This window comes from Zootermopsis nevadensis, unplaced genomic scaffold (genome assembly GCF_977971745.1).
Source record: "Zootermopsis nevadensis isolate Lab colony 2312 unplaced genomic scaffold, Znev_1.0 Znev_ptg000003l, whole genome shotgun sequence".
Classification (NCBI taxonomy): Eukaryota; Metazoa; Arthropoda; class Insecta; order Blattodea; family Termopsidae; genus Zootermopsis; species Zootermopsis nevadensis.
The window spans coordinates 2,634,779-2,657,886 of NW_028259135.1; the positions used below are offsets into that span (position 1 = coordinate 2,634,779).

At 37.2% G+C, this 23,108-nt stretch overlaps 4 protein-coding genes across 15 annotated transcripts in view; 3 read left to right on the forward strand and 1 right to left on the reverse strand.

The window, feature by feature from the left end:
• The window catches only part of LOC110840944 (allergen Per a 4), a 168,062-nt gene extending 167,463 nt beyond the window's left edge, over positions 1-599 (forward strand). For all 5 annotated transcript variants that reach the window (XM_087358613.1, XM_087358619.1, XM_087358620.1 and 2 more), the window contains one exon: positions 397-599. In XM_087358613.1, the coding sequence (XP_087214739.1) occupies positions 397-554 (158 nt within the window). In that variant the 3' untranslated portion in view covers positions 555-599. The remainder of the gene's footprint in view (positions 1-396) is intronic.
• On the reverse strand, positions 57-8,083 carry LOC110840945 (allergen Per a 4). Its single transcript, XM_022086262.2, has 5 exons — positions 7,899-8,083; positions 6,178-6,308; positions 4,971-5,050; positions 2,189-2,284; positions 57-1,712 (listed from the first exon to the last, which is right to left on the reverse strand). Exons 1-5 carry the CDS (start codon positions 8,010-8,012, stop codon positions 1,561-1,563), a joined length of 573 nt encoding a protein of 190 aa, XP_021941954.2. The 5' UTR covers positions 8,013-8,083; the 3' UTR covers positions 57-1,560.
• A 3,894-nt stretch (positions 8,084-11,977) lies between these two features.
• The window catches only part of LOC110840941 (guanine nucleotide exchange factor DBS), a 45,866-nt gene continuing 34,735 nt past the window's right edge, over positions 11,978-23,108 (forward strand). The window contains exons 1-3 of one of the 7 annotated variants that reach the window (XM_022086256.2): positions 11,978-12,152; positions 21,636-21,713; positions 21,990-22,104. In XM_022086256.2, coding sequence (XP_021941948.1) covers positions 11,978-12,152; positions 21,636-21,713; positions 21,990-22,104 — 368 coding nt within the window. The other 6 variants (XM_087360875.1, XM_022086255.2, XM_087360894.1 and 3 more) reach the window with 6 other exon arrangements.
• On the forward strand, positions 12,042-18,875 carry LOC110840943 (uncharacterized). Of its 2 annotated transcripts, none has more exons than XM_087360900.1 (3): positions 12,042-12,152; positions 14,068-14,199; positions 16,152-18,875. In XM_087360900.1, exons 2-3 carry the CDS (start codon positions 14,086-14,088, stop codon positions 17,856-17,858), a joined length of 1,821 nt encoding a protein of 606 aa, XP_087217026.1. In that variant the 5' UTR covers positions 12,042-12,152; positions 14,068-14,085; the 3' UTR covers positions 17,859-18,875. The 2 variants fall into 2 exon arrangements, with proteins under 2 accessions (XP_087217026.1, XP_021941949.2); XM_022086257.2 differs by lacking the exon at positions 12,042-12,152 and adding an exon at positions 13,292-13,756.

Genomic DNA, 23,108 nt, shown 5'->3' on the forward strand with positions numbered 1-23,108 from the left:
TTCCCTTTCATTGACTGTTATTTTGTGTTTAACGCTACTATATTTATACACAGAAATCTCGCTAGAAGTCAGTTAAACTTTATTTCGCTTTCCATTATATGCCGATCTCACAATACGAGAGATTTATGACAACCCAGTGAAGAAATTGTTTATTTATTTGCGAAATATGGGTGATCATACTCTTTTTTTCTTTTAAAATCACAGAATATTAAATGTTTATTGTGAATAAACCTGTTTATAAATGTTAACAACAGTTAGATTTGTAAACTTTTACCTAATGTAAAATGTAATCCAAATAGTTTACTGTCCTTGAAGACAGACTACTGGATTTTCAGTCCGTAAATCAGAACATATTGGGATCAATTAGTGTATATATTTCCTCGAATGTTGCCGCAGCACTGACATGGATTGGCTTCAGAACATGCGTACCTGACGAACACACCATCAAGGAGGCGATGGATGCCTTGGATGCCTTGGATACAAGCAGTGGTGCATCAAACCGTTTGGTGAAGTTTAAAGACTGCGATTATATTCAAAACGCCATGTTTCCATGACTGTAATATAGTTTCGGAGGTTAATAAATAACGTGGTACTTGGAAGGAGTGATTTCCTACCTTTTCTCTAGGTTTTACTATATTTCTTATAAGGAGGGAGACTACCCTCATGATGGAGACATCAGGTTCTCTGAAAAATCGGCCAATTTCTATCAGACTACACGTTACAACATCCCAGAACGCAGTCATTTTCAGATTGCAAAGAAATTCACAAATAACTCATGAATTTAAACTCATTAGTTGCATTATTTATTTTAATTTATTTTTCGCCTATAGTTGTATATAAAATCTGCGGTTAAGGAATTTTAGGTTCTTATATCAAATCTAAAACTTCTTGACGATGGTGAAGAGTCAATTGAATAAAAATTTTCTTGGATATTATCCATCGTCTAGTAAAATATAAAACGTAAAACGACGTTTCGGAGATGGGACTCTATCTCCGTCTTCAGGTTCCTACACAGTTGGGCCCACTAGATAGAGTTAATCCCTATCTCCGGACCTTCCTTGGATATTATCCATCGTCTAGTAAATATAAAACGTAAAACGACGTTTCGGAGAAGGGACTCTATCTCCGTCTTCAGGTTCCTACACAGTTGGGCCCACTAGATAGAGTTAATCCCTATCTCCGGACCTTCCTTGGATATTATCCATCGTCTAGTAAATATAAAACGTAAAACGACGTTTCGGAGAAGGGACTCTATCTCCGTCTTCAGGTTCCTACACAGTTGGGCCCACTAGATAGAGCTAATCCCTATCTCCGGACGGAACGTCGTTTTACGTTTTATATTTACTAGACGATGGATAATATCCAAGAAAATTGTTATTCAATTTAGGTTCTTAGGTCTGCAGGGACATATTATATAAACGCACTGGGACCGCTGAAAGTTATGGTTTAACTGTAACTACTTAATATTTAAAAGGGCACATATTTCGAAACGCAACTAGTCTGGTTGAAATTCCAAACAGGGCGAAACGGGCGAACGCGATTGGAGAAACGCCGTGATTTTCATAATTCTGCAGAGGTCATCGCCGGGCAGTTGATTTGGACCACGTCCTCGTACTGACTCCTTTCCAGACCATTATTTCCCAGGACTTCGTTTACCTCCGTCATGGAATCCTCATCGAGAGTCTTCTGTCGACTAGACACCCAGGACAAATCTGTAATCATAACTTAACTCAGTAACTTAAGTAACTTAAGCCACATTTGCAGCGCCTTGTAAACAATATAATTTATATATTTGTTTATGAGATGATAAAGTTACGTCATATTGTGATAAATATATATTTGTTTAAATCTTGTCAGTCAAATCACAATAAAATTCCTATTAAATATTAAAATATTACTAAAATTAACATTTAAATATTTAAAATGATGTTCTCTATCGAAATGTTCGATTTAATGTTTATATATTGATAAACGCATTTAGTTTGACAGCTATTCATGAGATGATAAAGTTGCGTCATATTGTGATAAATATATATTTGTTTAAATCTTGTCAGTCAAATCACAATAAAATTCCTATTAAATATTAAAATATTACTAAAATTAACATTTAAATATTTAAAATTATGTTCTCTATCGAAATGTTATCATCTCATAATAGAATTTATGTTCATGTCTGCAGTGAACTTACGTCTAATACTGCCGTCATTTTGCACAAGGCAACCCCATAGTACTGCATACGTGTTGTAGTTTGTGCCCAGGACCCAATAGCTTGAACTCCACACAGCTGGAAACACACGAAAGTTCAACAAACCAATCGTTTTAATCTTCGTTTCGAAAAGCATTCTTAGTGTCTGTACGCGTAGGTAATCTTAAGAGTGGCCTTCCTCAGCGTCTGCGTAAAGTCGTGCAAGGAGGCGTCGCATTGAGTGTTAAGAAAATTTCGGTAGAGTATTCCATTATTATTATTAATGGTCTATCTCTTACTGTGAATTATTTTATATCTTAATTGCGTCATGTTTGTGTTTTATTGATGCAATATTTTATTTTCCGTCTATACACAAACTTAAAATAATGTTGTTTAAAATTACTTAAAATTATAACATTCTCAGTAGACACTGCATCTTGTTACATTTTTTGTATCGACACAAAAAATGTAACAAGATGCAGTATCTACTGAGAATGTTATAATTTTAAGTAATTTTAAACAACATTATTTTAAGTTTGTGTATAGACGGAAAATAAAATATTGTGTGAATTATTTTGTTAAACCTGCTGTTAGCCATTGCTACAGAAACGTTCTTTCGTTACACACTTGGCTATCAAAATAACCTTCCAGTATATCCGAAAGTAACAAAGTCCAGACTACGGGACTATATTTCGATTAAATTCGGTAAATTAGACGGAGAACAGTTGCCGGCGTGAATATGAAAACTTGTCCTCGAACGGTTTAACGCGTCTTGGTAGGCGATGAGGTGGGGGGGGGGATTCTATTGTGTTTAGTCATTTGCAGGTGTTTATAAAATGTTATATGCCACCGTGTGTTACTTCCAATCATCTAAATTAATTTGAAGGACACTTTATTTAAGTATTCAATTACATTTCAATGTATTTATTTTATATGATTTTAACAGAAGTTTCTCACATTCGTGATGTGCCTGTATGATGCCCTGAGGAAATATAATTGCTTTCTTCCTACTACTATTACAAAAATAGGCCCACTTATTATGTACGAGCCATTGAAAACTTAATATGGCATATTCTGAATACTGCTCCCAAGTTTACATTTTCCCGTTGTTTAGAAATTTAATAGGGTTACATTTGAGCTTCGCATACGACTTGCATTCAGTTGCTATTACAAGTCTTGAAAATGTCCGTGATTGTATTTAGACATACATTTATATTTATCCAACTGGTATCGCTGGTTTGAAGTGTTTTACGTAAGCAAATGCATCGTCACCGAATAAAGCAGTTCTATCTAAAACCATAAGAATCTTTCTGCAAAAATATAAACGTATGTTATATGAGAAACAGAGGCTCCTTACGCTTAATTTTTTATCAATGTCATGCAATTCATGGGCTAATATTAAGGACTTCCAAATAACCTTCCATGTTTTTCCAGGACTTCTCCAGGATTTCTACAGCAATTCTCCATGACAAAAGAATTTGCGCATAACGTCTACAGGACTTCTCCGACACTACTCTAGGACTTTTCTAGGATTTCTCAAGGAATTTTCCTGGAATTCTCCAGGATTCTCCAGCACTTCTCCAGGACAACGCAACCCATCGCAAAACAACATTATATAACTTATCCTTAACTTACCTGACTTAACTAAACCTAACCTAACCTAAACCAACCTAACCCAAAATGCAACCTAATCCAATGTAACTTATCACAATCAAACTTAAACGAATCGAAAATAACCAACCCGCATGGGATCAAACCCACCACCGATTAAGGACTTCCAAATGACTTTCCAGGACTTCTGAAGGATTTCTCCATCAATTCTCCATAATAAAAAAAATTCCGGATAACGTCTCCAGGACTTCTCTGACACTAATCTAGGACTTTTCCAGGATTTCTCCAGGAATTTTTCAGGATTCTCCAGCGCTTCTCCAGGACATCCCCACGACCACCCGATGAACACGATAGTAATTCTCCAGGACAACCCAACCCATCCTAAAACAACCTTATATAACCTACCCTTAACTTATCTGACTAAAGTAAACCTAACCTACCCTAACCTAACCTAACCTAACCTATTCAAATATAACCTAACCTATCCTAACCTAACCTGACCTAACCTAACCTAACCTAACCTATTCAAATATAACCTAACCTATCCTAACCTAACCTAACCTAACCTAACCTAACCTATCCAAATCTAACCTAACCTACCCTAACCTAACCTAACCTGACCTAACCTAACATAACCTAACCTATTCAAATATAACCTAACCTATCCTAACCTAACCTGACCTAACCTAACCTAACCTATCCAAATATAACCTAACCTACCCTAACCTAACCTAACCTAACCTAACCTATTCAAATATAACCTAACCTATCCTAACCTAACCTGACCTAACCTAACCTAACCTAACCTATTCAAATATAACCTAACCTATCCTAACCTAACCTAACCTAACCTAACCTAACCTATCCAAATCTAACCTAACCTACCCTAACCTAACCTAACCTGACCTAACATAACCTAACCTATTCAAATATAACCTAACCTATCCTAACCTAACCTGACCTAACCTAACCTAACCTAACCTATCCAAATATAACCTAACCTACCCTAACCTAACCTAACCTAACCAAACCTAACCTAACCCAACCTAATCCAAAACGCAACCTAATCCAATGTAACGTATCCCAACCAAACTTAAACGAATCCAAAATAACCAACGCTTAAGCAAGGGCCAACAGTTGAAGGTGCAATGGCCTTTGCTCAGTGTCTACTCACTTTCCCCGCTATAAGTGATGTCGAAACGACCAGGCTGGGACAGTGTCACCACTCCATCCAGAAATACGTACGCTCCGTTGCTATGGAAAGAGAATTGTGAAATTAACACATTTCCCAAAATGTCTGTTGCTGGAAATAAGGGTACATTGCCATGACATTGAACTCGTGCGTGTTTTAGGAACAATACAGGTCTTCTCGTAATTATTATACATTTATTGAACGAAATTCCACTACGTTATTCCAAAATATCTACTCGAGTTGTTACAGATATTATGTCGCCTGCGTTAGAATAAATTTCATTACCAAAGTTTAGGTTTAATTAATTAGGTTTATAAGTCCATAACTGTAGTAATTGTCAATATTTGTATTAGTCATTAAGCGACTACGTTGGCCAACCAATCTACTAAATACTATCGTTATTTATTTATTATTTTCTGGAATATAATCTCTTATTGTCAGTTTAAACATTCGGAGAATTTGAAGATATCCGTCTTCTGGGTTATTGCGCTGTGTAGTCTGGTCGATGTTAACCAACGTTTCAGAGGTCATACTGCCTCCATCACCAGGGCGATGAGTGTGAAGATTTCTGTCTTCTGGGTTGTTGCGCTGTGTAGTCTGGTCGATGTTAACCAACGTTTCAGAGGTCATACTGCCTCCATCATCAGGGCGATGAGTGTGAAGATTTCTGTCTTCTGGGTTGTTGCGCTGTGCAGTCTGGTAGATGTTAACCAACGTTTCGGAGGTCATACTGCCTCCATCATCAGGGCGATGAGTATGAAGATTTCTGTCTTCTGGGTTGTTGCGCTGTGTAGTCTGGTAGATGTTAACCAACGTTTCAGAGGTCATACTGCCTCCATCATCAGGGCGATGAGTGTGAAGATTTCTGTCTTCTGGGTTGTTGCGCTGTGTAGTCTGGTAGATGTTAGCCAACGTTTCAGAGGTCATACTGCCTCCGTCATCAGGGCGATGAAGATTTCTGTCTTCTGGGTTGTTGCGCTGTGTAGTCTGATCGACGTTAACCAACGTTTCGGAGGTCATACTGCCTCCGTCATCAGGGCGATGAATATTCATACTCACCGCTGTGAGAACCTCAAGTCTTACATTCTGAGAATTTAATTATCGTACCAGAGAACTATAAGGAAATTTAAGTTGTGGACTCTACTCCATTGAGTTTCTTAGCTTAGAATAATGTTGTCCAGAGACTAACCTGGCATTGTAAGCATGGCTGTGCACCTTCGTGGCACCATCAGGTGACAGCCTGAATCGGTCCGACATACAGCTGTAACCCTCTTCATAGTCGTTTGGGACACGCAGAATTTCATTCCATTCGCCAAGATACTGTGACAGCAACCAGAAATTTCTTAGGAAAGAGGGATTCAGTAGGGATTTTTCGTGGGGAATTTAGGATATGTATTATACAGTGTCTCGACTGATAAAACCGAAACGTAAATGTCACTTCCCGGCTCCCGCCAGAGACTGAATGATTTACCACCAAGTGACACGACATTTCCCGATATGAGTCAAGTATCACTTCATAGAAGTAATAAAATAAACTTACCTTTATTTTAAGATGTTTATTATATTTATTTAGTGTTCTGTCTGACGACAGGTCCATATGAACAGGATCCTTCCATCCTTTTCTCGGACTGGGAGCTGTTCATATACGTTCTTGGCAGATGATCCAGAAGTGGTTTGCCATTGCCTTCTTCTGTGTGTGAATGGAGTAATTGTTGGGATGCCACGGAGGAAAACTCCGTGTTGCCTAGACCACGGCCTTGCCCAACACAAGTTATAAATTCGAACCCGAGACCCCAGGATTACAAGGCCAGCGTTCTAACCGCTAGACCACCTCATCTTATTATTTATTTAGTGTTCTGTCTGACGACAGGTCCATATGAACAGGATCCTTCCATCCTTTTCTCGGACTGGGAGCTGTTCATATACGTTCTTGGCAGATGATCCAGAAGTGGTTTGCCATTGCCTTCTTCTGTGTGTGAATGGAGTAATTGTTGGGATGCCACGGAGGAAAACTCCGTGTTGCCTAGACCACGGCCTTGCCCAACACAAGTTATAAATTCGAACCCGAGACCCCAGGATTACAAGGCCAGCGTTCTAACCGCTAGACCACCTCATCTTATTATTATTTAGTGTTCTGTCTGACGACAGGTCCATATGAACAGGATCCTTCCATCCTTTTCTCGGACTGGGAGCTGTTGATATACGTTCTTGGCAGATGATCCAGAAGTGGTTTGCCATTGCCTTCTTCTGTGTGTGAATGGAGTAATTGTTGGGATGCCACGGAGGAAAACTCCGTGTTGCCTAGACCACGGCCTTGCCCAACACAAGTTATAAATTCGAACCCGAGGCCCCAGGATTACAAGGCCAGCGTTCTAACCGCTAGACCACCTCATCTTATTATTATTTAGTGTTCTGTCTGACGACAGGTCCATATGAACAGGATCCTTCCATCCTTTTCTCGGACTGGGACCTGTTCATATACGTTCTTGGCAGATGATCCAGAAGTGGTTTGCCATTGCCTTCTTCTGTGTGTGAATGGGATGCCACGGAGAAACCGGGGAAGCCCCCGGAGGAAAACTCCGTGTTGCCTAGACCACGGCCTTGCCCAACACAAGTTATAAATTCGGGCACCGCCGGGAATCGAACCCGAGACCCCCCCCCCCAGGATTACAAGGCCAGCGTTCTAACCGCTGGACCACCGTGGCTGTTATTTTAAGATGTGCTGAAAATAATGTCCCGGTGACAATATATAACAAGGTATTTCGTGATTGTGCTATTGTGAGGCAGTGAAATGTAAGAGATTGTGATGGGCTGGCCATATAGATTGGATGGAGAGAAAATATATTCATAGATAATTTTTTTTTCGCAGTAAACATTTGTTAATTTAGCTAACTGTATCATTCTGCTTACCTCGGTCATGTTAAAATCAGTCTTCAAGATCTTTTGTGGACAATGTTGCGTGGAGCCCGCCAGAGCAGCCTCCACAGCTACCCACAGCACCAGCCATTCTGACAGCCAGACCATGTTTCAATTGGCTTGGTCCAGTATAAACCCTGCGGTGATGATATAACTAGCCCAAAGGTCTCTCTGACTATGTGACTGCGTAATTATATAATATCAGGAGGCACGTGATCTCCATTCCGGTCTGATGACCGCCTCTCAGTGGCAATACGTGCATTGATTAATAAAGAAGATACGAATTGCTCTCTGAGGTCAGTTATGACAAAGCAAAGATCTGATCGATAGAACTTACAGGGCTGCTACAGAGGATAAGATGGCGTGAAATGTTATAGATCTTGTTTTATGTTGGTGAAAAACTTGGTCACTGACCTTACGTGAACTTTGACTGTATTCGGGAACGGCGCTGAGAGAATATTTTAATACAAGACCGAAGATGTTAACAGGAGACAAAATATTGTAACTTAATAATTTTTAATCCTAATTGTATACGATTAGGGTACTCATATCAAAGAGAATGAGATGTACAGATAGAATAACACTCTTCTGAGAGATAAAAATATATACAACATTTTAGTTGGAAAAACTAAGTGGATAAGACGACAGGACACAGTGGCGCGCTCTTTTTAAAACTGTATTGAATCATTTGTTTCCGTCAGATATGGAGAAAATTCCAGCCTGAGGTACTGTTGGCTTCTCAAGTGTGCTCTGCTCTATGGAGTTGGTTATTGGGTTATTAATAATCGACCTTTTGCAAGACCTCTGCCTACACAGGGCAGCTGAACACCGAAACACGGTGACACACATCCGTGTACGAAGTGGAGGGCGTTGTGATATTTCGAAGCGATAATTATCGCAGATACAACTACGGGTTGTCACAACCCATAAGACTAAAATCTGAGAAGGAAATATACCTAATATGCATTTAATGTCACACCAGATTACGTCTTCTGAACATCCAAAATTCTTCAGACAAAATCTTGACAAATGTTTGAACACCAAGGCAAGAAATCTCACGCCGCCCTTGCGCTGTCTGGTCTCGGATGAACCTGGCCGCTGGCCTTTGTACAGAGAACATGATGCAACTGTTGACTCATTTGGCGATAAATTACAAAATTTTATAGTTGGGAATGTTAGGTCTAAATCAGCGTTTTCCAAAGTGGGAGCCGCGGTGCTGCAGGGGTCGGTAAACCTTTTTTTCCGGGGTGTAATAGTCTTATTACGCTTTTATCGCTCAATTCACGGATCTTTGTCTGTATATTTGTTTTGTGCTATTATTATAGGTAGAGGCCTTGTGACTGGCTTATCGTTCGTCCTCCAAGGAGTCCTATCAAGTATCTAAATAGACTATGAAACCTCCTATATGTGAAGAGGTCAAGGTCAAGGACTGTAGAGTTACAGAATAAATAATTAATGGTCTAATTATATTACATGTTAGCTGATATTAAAAATTCCACATTAAATTACATACATGTTATTTGTAGATATCTTTAAGATTTATTATTATTATTATAAGTAAAATAACAATAATTGTTCTCTGATTGAAGGACGTTGAGAGGCATAGGGCATATAACACGTTTAAGGAAAGAGAATTGTGTGAAAATTGTTGGTTGGAGTTTATTAGGGAAAGAGACCCTTACGGAAATGGGGAAAGGGGGGAGGGATTTATGCGACTGAAAATAGGTGCTAGATTTCTTGACTATTGCGAGATAACAGCTTCCCAAGAATTACTGTGTTCCATGATGTTAGTTCCTAAACATTCTAAACACATATTGTTTATGTCTGTATGTAAACTATAATATGGCGACAGTCCGAAACTAGGAGGCCATGTCATATTGGACCCAATCCAACCCAATGCAGTGATCCTGACTTCACTGCGCCAGAAACTGCGTAACATTCAGACATTTCTCAAGAAAATAGACTGCAGACAAAACAGGTTTCGCCGAATTCACTGTCGAATGAAAAACTAATCTCCACTAAGTTATTTGGTTGTCTGATGACGTCATTATTCTGGATAAATCTCTGAGGGTGTTTCTCAGAAATGGTGGCTTGTACCTACGAGTCTACATGGTATCAAACCTCAAATTTCACGTAGATAGTTAATTAGTCAGTTATGGTTATGTCTTTCCTGATTCATAGAAAGGGGATTCAGAGCTCAGGTCTTGTCCGTCTTAGTTACCGGATATCCTGTTTGAAGTTACATATCCCACATTATAGACACATAAATACAACTACTAAACATTTCCATATATTATTTGGAACGCTGGCAATCGGGATATTTAGGCTTAACAGTTATCGTGTTTATTCCACATATTTCTGCTTCATCAACTTTATACTTGACGTTACATTATGTACGCAATTGAAATATTAAGTAGATAAAAAAAAAAAAAAATTTTATTCTTTTTAGCATTACAAATTGAGTGCAAACCAATACAAATATAAATCCGGATGATCTGTAAATAATTCTTTATTCTTGTCCATGCATTATGCCACAATACCTCAGAGCGCCGTGCTGATTAGGGAACTTATCTGACAGCCGTGTCATGCGTGTAGAATTGTATCAGTATAAGTTGTATTTCAGGTTTTCACGGCCATGAGTCTAGATTGTATATCTAACACCAGACTACACGACGTCACAACCTAGAATACAGTCGTCTTGTGTCAGGGAGTTTATTTTTTATTTATTATTATTAACCCTTTGAAGCCGAAGATCGTCTGAATATTATTTATGAATTCAGTCCGTACCGCGAAGAAAACACTACTCCTCACCATTACGAAAATCAGCTGGTTAACCCTTTGAAGCCGAAGCTCGTCTGAATATTATTTATTAATTCAGTCCGTACCGCGAAGAAAACACTACACCTCACCATTACGAAAATCAGCTGGTTAACCCTTTGAAGCCGAAGCTCGTCTTCATAATATTTACGAATCCAGACCGTACCGCGAAGAAAACACTTCACTTAACCATTAGAAGTCGAATCAGGCGGTACCACATAAGATTTAACAAAAGAACATCCCGGTCAAAGCCTTAAGATAGTGTAGTTGCGTCATATTGTGACTTATTAAATTAAAATTAAATTATTTGGTTATTCCGTCAAATCACAATTAAACCTTGATCGGATACGGTAATACTTCTGGATCACCTTCAGACACAACTGTGTTGTCTACTATTTCATCTCTGACCGATGTAAACATCAAAAGCATCACTTCAAACAATAAAGTTGATCCATTATATGAAAATATCTGGATACGACCTCCAAAAAACTACACTACGAAAAATTATAAAAAAAATTGTAATTGAGTTTTAAATTTAATATAATTTTACACCTGATGATGGTTTAATAAAACCGAAACATGTTGTAACTGTTCCAATTTTAAATCGATTATTCGATATGGAACACAGAATGATATTTTAATTATTTTAATTATCTTATTTAAATACATTGTGATTTGACGGAATAACCAAATAATTTAATTTTAATTTATTATTATTTATTTTTGACTGCAAATGGGTTTTTACCCGGTGTCAGTGGTCCTACAATAAGACACAACAAAAACAATAAGACAATATGTTTTTATTTCCCTCCAAGTCTTTTCCGTGTTGTCTTACTTGAGCTGTTGTTTACTTTTATGTATAATTTTTAATTTTATTTTTTGGGAATGTCTCTGATGCCTTCACATTCGCTAGTAATTCAACCAATTGAACCACCAATAAAATTAACGGAAGTCTGTTCGACAAAAATTCGTCTATCTGACTGAAACATAATGAGAACGTTCACATACAAAAAGGTCTGCAAAACGTACGCAAGCATATCGCTTTTCTTTCTTTGTCTTACAATTCCAGTCCGCCCGCCATGTGGCGGGGGTCGAGCACCTCTGGTAAGCACGGTTCACTACTGAGCGCGTGCTTCGATCTTGCAGTATAAACATGGCGGGCAATATCTGTGCACGGTGTGGTATAGTACAGTGGAGTACAGTGGGTGTGACTTGTTGAAATGTGGTGATCAGCTTTTGATATTGCTATACACGGTATGGCGCATAATGTGGAAACTCCGATCGACAGTTTTCTGGAACAATTCAAGCGAAGTGCAATGTTAGCTATGGAGGAAACACAACAATCAAGTAGTAATTTGTCTGCATTGGTTAAACGTAGCCAGAGCAGTATCAGTGCATTATCATTTGACACAGAGACCAATTTTCAACCTGGTAAATACTGATTCCAATTATTCTAATCATATATCTATGAACAGGATGCTTGGAAATGGTTAGTGGTAGAAACCCATCCTATGATACTGGAGAAAACATTTAGTTTAGGTTTATACAAGCTAGAATGTTGCATTCGTTTATCAAAGCATCAAGAAAACACAAGAATCTGCAGCGTTTATAAATTTCAGGGTACCTGATTTCAGAATACAGAACGTTTTAGCGCTTATATATTACGTAGAAAAAAATGTGTATTATTTTCAACCGTCAACATAAACAAATGGTAAGGACAGTGTTAAATATACGGTCATAAAATTACTGGATCTTTTAGGACGGAACTGGAGATCATATTAACTTAAGGACAAATATTTACATTCCACGTGTATTGCTACTGAGTCGCTTGGTCATGTTCTGTAAGGGGCCTCATGGCATGCTGAAAGGTAGGAAAGTCAATAATCACCAGTGGCCCTGAAGTAGGGATACAGCTTCTCGCACTTTAACTGCTATGCGAATATAAACAACGGTATATTGTCAGCATTTCACCAAGACTCAAAGTAAATTGAAATGCGTGCTGTTTTACACAGCAGACTTACGTTTTGTTATAATTCAGTAAAAGAAAATTGTTGCAATAATGAAATGAATGTCCATGACTTGAATATCACACCCTCTGTCAGGAAAATGACTGAAACGTAACGTTTTATCGATTTTCGTGTGTATTCTAAAGTTCGCGGTGTTGCATGTAGGGTTTAGTAAAACAATAATGTAGCTGTTTATTTAGTGAAGTAATTTATTGTGAATGCTTCTTTTAAGATATACAGAGAATCTATCATCTGTACTGACTCTTTCCAAATATATATATATATTCTGCCTGTTAAACAGTTTCATTTTGTTCTGTAATTTATGTGCATACAGTTATGTAATAATTGATTAGATTTAGCAACTGAACATTTGGTTCCTTGTCGATAGGAATAAGAGATCTACTACTGTGTAGAAAATTTGCACATCCTGAATAATGAGAATTTCCAGGCCGATAATAATGCATTGTCACTGTCCATGCCATCGATATTGTACTTCAGGTATGTTGGAAGTATATTTTTAAATTATTTCTTCCAGAGAAATTTTGTTATGTTTCCTATTTGAAATTTCGCGGGTTGCCTCCATGAGGTAGTCATAGAGCTAAGATTGTATGTTCAAGCTTCGAAATACTGAGCTTATTGAGCAGGCTGTATAGTTGAACGTACCTTGAAAAAGTGAAAGCGCTTATGCGCAATGATTAGAACGTTAATTAATATTTAATTAAATATCGTGTGTAGAGTTTTAAATTTCATTAATGTGTGTAACTGACTTGTGTTTTTCTACTGTTATCGTATGTATCGAAATGTTATTTTTCTATAGTCGTGTTTTCAACCAACTATTGAATTTGCGAAGGAATCCTGTTCAATTTCTAAACGCCATATTGGCTTTGTAATAATGAAAGTATTTATACGTAATAACACTTCTTTAGCAATATAGAAGTATTACGACTTTTACGGAAGATAAGGAAATTTGCTTCCGAAAAGAGCTATCAAGCTCGAAGATAGAAGTTGTGAGGAAAACAACGATAACAGGTAAATTGTTTCACGTTCTCTACATGGACATAAAGTCCAGTTTTGTTTGTCATGTGTCTCTGTCTTGCCATTTTGAACCATTTTGCGTAGCAATAAGGCTCAGAATTGAAAAATATTAACAAATGACCTTAGTATAGAAAACACATGTGTGTTGGAAATTTGGCTGCAGCTGTAGGATGTATATTGAATGAAACTACGCTGGTTATGAATTAAATAACATCTCACATCCCTCTCCTGCTTGAGATGATACATTAATAAAATAAATTTGAATCTGTTATTTGTATTCACTTCATTGCATTTCTTTATACCAGATTACAAGCTAGATTGGAATGGAAAGGGTTGATGCTGCTGAGAAAGAGGCAAGTGAAGTTCTCCATTCTCTTCTGTCTGTTGAACGTGTTGAAAGACAATGCCATGAATTAGACCCACAGCACCAGCAACAGGTTTGTTTTCTTTACAGCACACCTTTCAAAGTACAGAATACGGATTGGGCCCCGAAAAACATAATGTTTCAGAGCGATTTTTCATTCCCACAGTGGTCCTTCGAATTCGGGTTTAACTTGGTTTGGTTATGTTAGGTTATGTCAGATCATATTGACTTAGCTCAGGAAAACCAAAACTGCTTCTGCAATTACCAGCTTTTCCAACGATCTTGCAATCATGTCTGATGTTAGGTATGATGTATTAGGCAATAATAATAATAATAATAATAATCTGCATGGAAGTGTCAAAGAATAAAACTGTAGACTTATTGATGAATGACTTGCTTCATCGCTATTCGTGCAAAAGAAAACATATATATTCAGTCATCTACTGGTCAGCTATGATGCAACATGATGTGAATAAAGGTTATGTGGTTTTTAGCCGTATTCTAAAATCAAGTAGCCTACTTTGTTGCCTGGCCAAACAGAAATCTTAATTGTCATAATCCTACAAACCCTGTATTTTTATTTAGGCATTATATAATATTACTTGGCCTATCAGAAGTCATGACTGTTAAATTTGTCTTGTTCTATCCCTCTGCACCTTTGCAAATCACAATCAAGGGCACAGAGACTGAACATTAATTTACATTCTTAGAACCCAATACATAATGACTGAAGCTGACACTCACATGCAATTTAGAAATTGTGTATTCAGCATAGCATTTTTAAATACCGAGCATTAAAAATTATATTCATTTAGTTAGTTAAAGTAGGCACATGCATTTGGTTGTGGTAAGAGATTAATAAATTGTATATGAAATATTTTTGTATGCCAAGCAGATTCATGAAGATTTCTCCAAAACTTCATAATTTTGCTCTTTATATATATATGGCTTATCACCTATGACAATTCATTGCTTAGTCACCACAGAAACCACATCAGCAAAGTTCCACATTTTCAAATATTTAGGGCCACACAAAACATTAGAAGGCTAGGAATGTTACGTTTCTAATTCACACCAGTTCATAAACTTTGTCTCTCGCATTACAAGAAAAATATAGATTGAGGGTGGGTGGATGGTACCAAATGGATTTTAAGGGTGTAGGGTGGCAGGGTATAGACTGGATTCACATGGCTCAGGATGTGAACTGTTGTTAGTAATTAAATTTTAGGTTCTATAATAGGTGGGGTTAGCATTTACTGAGTAGCTAAGCAACTGTAAACTTATCAAGAAGGGCTGTGCTCCATGGAAGTAGTAGTGGCCTATTTGCTTCATGGAGTTTGTTAGTTTATAATAAGCATTTCTTTTTGTAACCATTTTTGGAGGAAAAGAGTTCTAATTCCAATGTGGACATCAGGGCTGTAGATGTTAAAGTGGAGGCTGAGCACCAGTAATAATAAATCCTGCCATACAGTTTTCTGAACCAGCTTCATATCTGTCCTCATAATTTACTTTCCTGTGTTTTATCTTAATATTATCCTTACACCTCTGTTTTTTTTGGTCTTACAAGAAGCTAGTTTCTCAGGACTGCCAAAGTAGTTACACAAAGTGACTAGTTTTTATAAAACTCATGAATATCTTGCTACTAAAGGGCACACTGTCTTGGTGGTCTTTAATTCCCTATCTTCAGAAGTATCATGGCATTCATGCTTACATATGAGGTTGGAGCAATGCTACTGGCATTTCATGTAGAGTCTTTACACTTTGTATGTTGGTAATATGCAGTATTTATTATGGCCATATTGTAAGAAAATTTAAAGTAGTAACATGACAAGCATGCTAAACCAATGAATCACTCTAAACTGATATGTTACATTTTCATGATGACATGTGCAACATGTATGAGTGGTGTCAGTGATATCAAAACCTGGAAATCTTAATCCTTCAGAACCGTAAAATTATAATATTAGTATTTGTCATAAACAATACTTTGTGCAGTCATGTGATTGGTATATTTATTTTATGCAGGTAGTGGTTTTAACTTCGAAGGATCCTGTTAATCCTAGACAGACTGGTAACAACTCAGGTGCACATCAACAGACACAAGATGTAGCTGGAGTGGTGCAGTGGCACACGCCGGTCACAACAGTCCACCAAGCGTTATTCACGAACATGCATGAGGTGACTTCTCAGTTCACAACACTCACAGGGGAACAAGTCATATGGCAGGAACACACCATTGAGGTGGACCAACAGCATCTGACAGCACAACAGCCAATCAGTATTGTCACACAAACTAGTGATGGCCGAGTAGCAGAATACACTACTGCAGTGCCGCCACCTCCACCACCACCACTGGCACCACTGCCAGCATCACAACCACAAGCACCACCGCCACTGGAACCATCATCACAATCACCACAACAAGAGGCAGATCCAAAGAAGAAACTTATAAAGATGACAAGACAAAGGAGTGAAAAACAGACAGGAACTCCAAAGAAGAAGAGTAAGGTGGCAGTGTCTGCTGTTGTCGGGATTCCATCCACACATTTGGAGGAAAATGCTCAAGAAGTACGAGAAAGGTTTGAGAAAGGTTGTGAGTGCCAGGAAGAGAACTGCTTCAAGGGCCTGAGTCCCGAATATGTGTATAGGCACCGGCTGAATATTGCTGAACTGACCAAGGCGGAGCACGACATGTATCTCATGGGTGTCACGATGGCAGTGCTGACAAATCCAGAGGAAACCGTAAGACACAAAGAAAGACGTAGACTTAGGGCTCAGTACGTCTTTCAAGGACGACGGGTTTGTTTAGATGCATTTCTGTACCTTGAGAACTGTACCCATTATCAGTTGAAAAGGATACGGAAACATGTGATGACCCATGGAGTAGCCCCTCGTATCCATGGGAACCATGGAAAGAAGCCTCACAATACATTCTCATTAGACATCTATCGCCATACTACCTCATTTCTACGTCACTTTATTCAGCGCCACACTCCTGGATCCAGTGTGAATCAGAACACATCATCACAGCAAGTGACTGCTGCTACCACAAAATGCAAGTCGAAATCAGGTAGTAAAACACCTCCTTTATATCTTCCTGCAGAGATTACAAGGAAAACTATTCACAATGCATATCGTGAATATTGTGAACATTTTGAACCATCAATTAAAGTTATGGGATACACTACGTTCAGACATTTCATGAAAGAACAGTTTCCACACGTAAAGTTTTGCAAAGTTGAAGGTGGAGTCAATAAGCCTGCGTCAAATTCAGGAAGTCACCCACAACAACAGTCACAGCAGCAACAAACAGGAAATACTCCTATTGAAGTGGAGATAGTAAATCAGCAAGGAACGAAGCTCCAAGGTGATGATACAGTTACTATTGTTAGAGAGACGCCGGTATCACATCAAGATCCACAGTCTGCTACTATTATTACAACGTCTGGTGAGGTACAACAGGTTACTGCAATACCAGTTGTTGTTGAACAGGAAGCACGTGGACTGTCCCATCAGCAGCAGACAGCATTCATTGTTACACCCGTGTCACAGATGATTCAGGCACCAATAAGTGTCAGTACAATCACTGACAGCTCATACACATCTTACCAGTTAACAACAGCACCACCCAGGAGTTACACCACTCATCAACATCTAACAGATCCAGATGTTGTAACGATCACCTCGATCCCAAATACCGCAGCGAGCGCATATAGATTTACAACATTATAGTCTGGCATGCTTTTTGGTACAAAAGTAAATTAATCAATAATTAATGATTTGACAGGCATGTACAGTTCTTCAGTTTGCCCAGTATTTTACTCTTTGAAAGAATTTGTTGCTAGAAATGGCTAATGTTGATTGTATGAAGCATACAAGAAAGCAAGTACTTAGAAACTGAAAATATGTTATTGTAAGTATCTTTTCCTGTATTAAAATTATCAATCTGTAGAAATATATATTTTATCTTTTATTGAAAAATACAGAATATGTGGGCATTTTGAAATATTCAATTTGTATAGAAGGTACAGTTATCTGCAATGAATTAAGTTATTCCTAGGTATCCCCATTTCATGATATCAGAGCAGATTTATCACCTCTGGTTGATGAGATTAGAAAAGCATGTTTCAAACTTTGTTTGTGTATTGGCAGCACCTGAACAGTCAACTTTTTTTTTTTTGCTATATATTACAATCTTAAAACGTTGCAAGCTGTGAAGTACATATAAACAAAAACTGTTTACACTTTAAAAAGACACTTAGTTCATATTAAATCATACAATTCATAAGATGATGGTTTGTTATAAAGCATAAAAGGCCGCTTTATAAAAAAAACATTGTCTTATGGATTGTATGATTTAATATGAATTAATTTTTTTACTGCTAATGAAGACCTCTTGAGGTTCAAACTCGTTTGGCACTGTGTCTTTTCAAAGTGTAAACAGTTTTTGTTTGTATGCATGATTTTTATATATATATATTTATATATATTTTACAATGCTGTTCCCATAAGAGCAATAGTTCGGACATAGCACAGAATTTATATATGGAAGCCTGGGCTGCTATTTGAATATTTGCAGTAATTTCTGTTGACCAGACCTTAGTTACAGACTTCCATGGCTCCATTGTGGTATGTAATGTAACAGAAAGTTGTACAACAGACATTGTAATCAAGTGACTATGGATGCATGTGATGATATTTGTATTATATATATGTACATATGAATAAAATACATAATTCATTATGAGATTTTCATGGAGGTGAAAATTTCGGTCCTGGTCTTCTGGGTTATGATACTACAGAATCGTCTAGATGGTTACCAACTGTTTTGAGGCACATTTTACGTATTTTCAGTGTACTGAACCTACAAGACTACAAAGCATCACAACACCAAAGACACAATGCAAATATATTCCAAAATAAGCATGAATTTGTGAGGTGGAACAGTGATGATCCCATTATCCTGTACATGTGTTTTGTCGGGATTACCATTTTCAGAAAAGTAAGTTTTGGAACAGACCATGGAATTCATAGGGCCTCCGATAGATGGCAATACCATCTCGGCTAAGAAATGTGACAGTCTAGGATGGGCCGTTAAGAGTTTTATCTTATCGTAAAGCGCGAAAAATACGTAATAAATAAAAAGAGAAAAAACTGTGTACTGCCCAAGATTCAAGCAGAACTGGTATCGTACAGCTCCCTTATAAAATGCACTATGTAAGCATGCGGGACATTATGTAAATTCACTTCTTCTGTGTCGCCCGTACCCAAGAACAGTAAGTTGTCCATCATTAAAATCCAGGTATGGTACTATAGATAAAGAGTATCGTATTATCTGAAAAATCTTACTATGCCGATTATAGGGGATTTCTGTGATCCCTTATGACCGCTATAGTGGCCAAGGACTATGAAATCCTTGGAGTTAGATGTCGGTGGTTTGTCTGTCTGTCTAGTGTTGTGATACGAGACGTTATCAATGACCTGAAAGGGGATTGCAACGAACAGGTGGCATGTTGTTAACACAGCATAGTCACAAGACAATGATATCAGTCTTCCACACTGCTGCACTAACACAGACTGTACTGACTGACGGAAACCAGTGGAAAATTAATTGTTTCCTTTCCTGCTAATCCTTCTATTGAGTGGTCGGCATACTGGGCTCTCTCGACAAGGTCAACGGTCAAAAACGGTGAATCCAGCTATACTTCTTCTGTCATTTGAAAGAAGGGTGATATGTTAATAATTCATACTGATACAATAACGTTACGTTCAAACTTAGAAACTGAAGAAATTTTACCGTTCATTTCACTTCGTTTCGCAGTGCAGTTAGTGATTTGGCATTTTTCCAGTGCGTGCAGCTGTTGTGTGTGTTGAAATAACAAATGGACAGGTGTGTTTTTTCCAGTGCGTTAATTGCAGTTTTACATCTGTCAGTATAGGTACATTTTTCAGTTTAGTTCGTTAAATATACACCATACCAAAGTTGTTGCAATAGTGACCGTAATTAGATGCAAGTTTAATGTGACATATTAATTTTTAGTAGTTAAATAGAGCTTTATTTAAAATATCAGTTTGGTTCAACATTAAATTTGTCCAATATTTAGTACAGCCACGCCCCCTTCCTTCCCCTGCCAAAATATTAATTTTTAAATGGTTTTGGTAGATAAAGTAAACATTCACAAAAAGTAAGAGTGATGGATATCACCTCAACAGTATTATCTCTTCTGTCTTAACCAACTTTTCCTTCTTCTAGAAACTAAACTGCTTGTTGGAATGGATTGACAATTTGTTACTGTGCTGTTTGCAAGATTGTATGCCATTTCAGTATTTATTTATTTATTTACAAGTTCCAGAAATCCAATAGTGGATATAGAACACGTCATAAACTCAAGTATAAAAGCATAAAATACATACATTAAAGAATTACATCTAGACAAGCAGCGTACTAAATTCAAAACAATATAACTAGTATTTTTATTACAATAGTTATCCAATTAAGTACTCATCCACAGTGTAAAACGAGTAATTAAAAAATGCCTTAATGCAACCTTGAACTTTTTACGATTAATTGAGGTATTCTTAATCTTGGCATTTACTTTGTAATTAAAACCACTTCTATAATGTGATGTACTGAGATACAGCTCAGGAATGTTGTCCTTGCACAAAAATTGCAATTGGAAATTTTATTCCATGTGACAAGTGTTCCTTTTGAATCGATTTGGGAGGAGGCTGTCCCATACCCCATATATGTCTAAAATATATTTTGGTGGATTAGGTTATTTTACTTTTAGTTTTTTTTAAACCCCCCTAGTTTTTCTTATATCAAAACACTTCAATTTTCCTTCTTTGCTTCAACCTTTATCTTACAGTAGACATTTTCTAACAAGGTCAAAGGCAGAAGACTGCATGTCTGCACTCACTTTACCCTGCTGATTAGGTTGCTGTTACCATCTGTAACACCGTAGACTTTTATTTAGGAGGTACCTGGTTCAAACTTCAGTTCAGTTACTGGCTAGTACTGAGATCTGAGATGGTTTTCTTCATTCTGGAAGTAGATCCTGGGACAGTGCCATCTAATATGCTGTGATCTATTCTAAGTTCTACCTACCTACTATTTTTAATCATCTCCATCTCTCATTCATTACTGTTTAATCTCCAGAACCAAATCAGACATTGTGATAACATTTGTCACTGAGTGAAATAAAGAGTGACTTGTTTTCACCCATGCATATAACTTGTCCAGTTTGTTACCTTATTTGTGAGAGTTGAGGTTACTTTAAAGCAGTGTTTATTAATTTTTGAAAGACTCTATAAATGTTTAAATTAAGTTCCCAACCCACCTTCGATGATCATCTCATTCAGTGCTGTAAACCTCTGAAAATAGCAACAATGGACCAACAATCAATCAGTCAGTATAGACTTTCATCTTTGTTTCTGCTAGTCAGTTTCTCTTAAAGTTCAGTTTACATGCTGGTTAGACTCTGTAAATTTCATTCCTTCATGTTTCAGATGATGTGATGGAGGGTGTTGAGCTGGCAGTGAGAGATGTAGTTGATCTCTTGCATGCTCAGTATGCCATAATAACAGGTAAGTTACTGTTCAATCCAAATGCCAGATATGGCATATGATATTTTATATATAGACTCCTGACTCTGTATATATGTATGTAGTTGCAGGTATACATGAGTATTCAGTTTTGACTATTATTATGGATATTTAACAACAGAAAATTGCATGGAACGTAGTAATACAGTGGTAATCTCAACATGTTACTACTACATTTTCCCCTGTCCCCTCGATTAACCTGAATAATACATAATATATTGGAGATTGCATTTCTTGATCGGTTCTTGTATATTCCAGGTGGAAAGTCCAGTGTTGGATGCCCGATCCTCACATTCCCAGACCTGGGAAACTTCTGCAGCCTGGGAGATGTGGAATACCAGCGCCTTGTTCAGTACCTGACCTCAGTGCCATCGTAAGTGAAGTAAAGGATGGTAGAAAGTAAATTGTTTGCATTTGCTGGACTAAAACTAATATGAGATGACAAATTTTAAGGACACAGTACAGAGAAACTATCATCTTTCCGAATACTATATCAACTTGCCCTGTTATGGATATTACGAAATAGGATGTTAACATATTTTTGTAGTTGTTGCTAAGTATCTCCTTCCTGCAGGTGATATTTTATAAACATTGATGTGATCTTATAAAAGACTTCATATGTTTTTTTTCAGTTTCTATAGTGTAATGTAACATACATTGCTGACATTTGTTATTTATTTATTTTTATTTTTATTTTATTTACAAGTTCCAAGAATCCAATAGTGGATATAGAACACGTCACAAACTCAAGTATAAAAACATAAAATACATACATTAAAAAATTACATCTAGACAAGCAGCGTACTAAATTCAAAACAATATAATTAGTATTTTTATTACAATAGTTATCCAATTAAGTACTCATCCACAGTGTAAAACGAGTGAGTAATTAAGAAATGCCTTAATGCAACCGTGAACTTTTTAAAATTATTTGAGGTATTCTTAACCTCTGTGGGTAATTTATTAAATATCTTTATACCCGCATAGTGAACTCCTTTCTGATAAATAGTTAAATTGGCTTGGGGTAGATACAAATTTTGTCTCTGTCTAGTATCAATAGTATGAGAGTCAATGTTTGATGGAAAAAGAGTTTTGTTTTGTAATACAAACAATAATAAAGAAAATATATATTGTGATGCCAACGGTAAGATATCTAATTCTTTGAATATATTTCTACACGATACTCTATTGCTACATCCCATCATTGTTCTAATTGCCTTTTTCTGAAGGAGAAAAATAGTGTAACTACTAGATGAATTTCCCCAGAAAATGATGCCATAGCTCATTAAGGAATGAAAGAAAGCATAATAAATTGTCTTTAGTACTGAAATAGACATATATGGTTTCATATTTCTAATTACATAGCAAGCCTTGCTC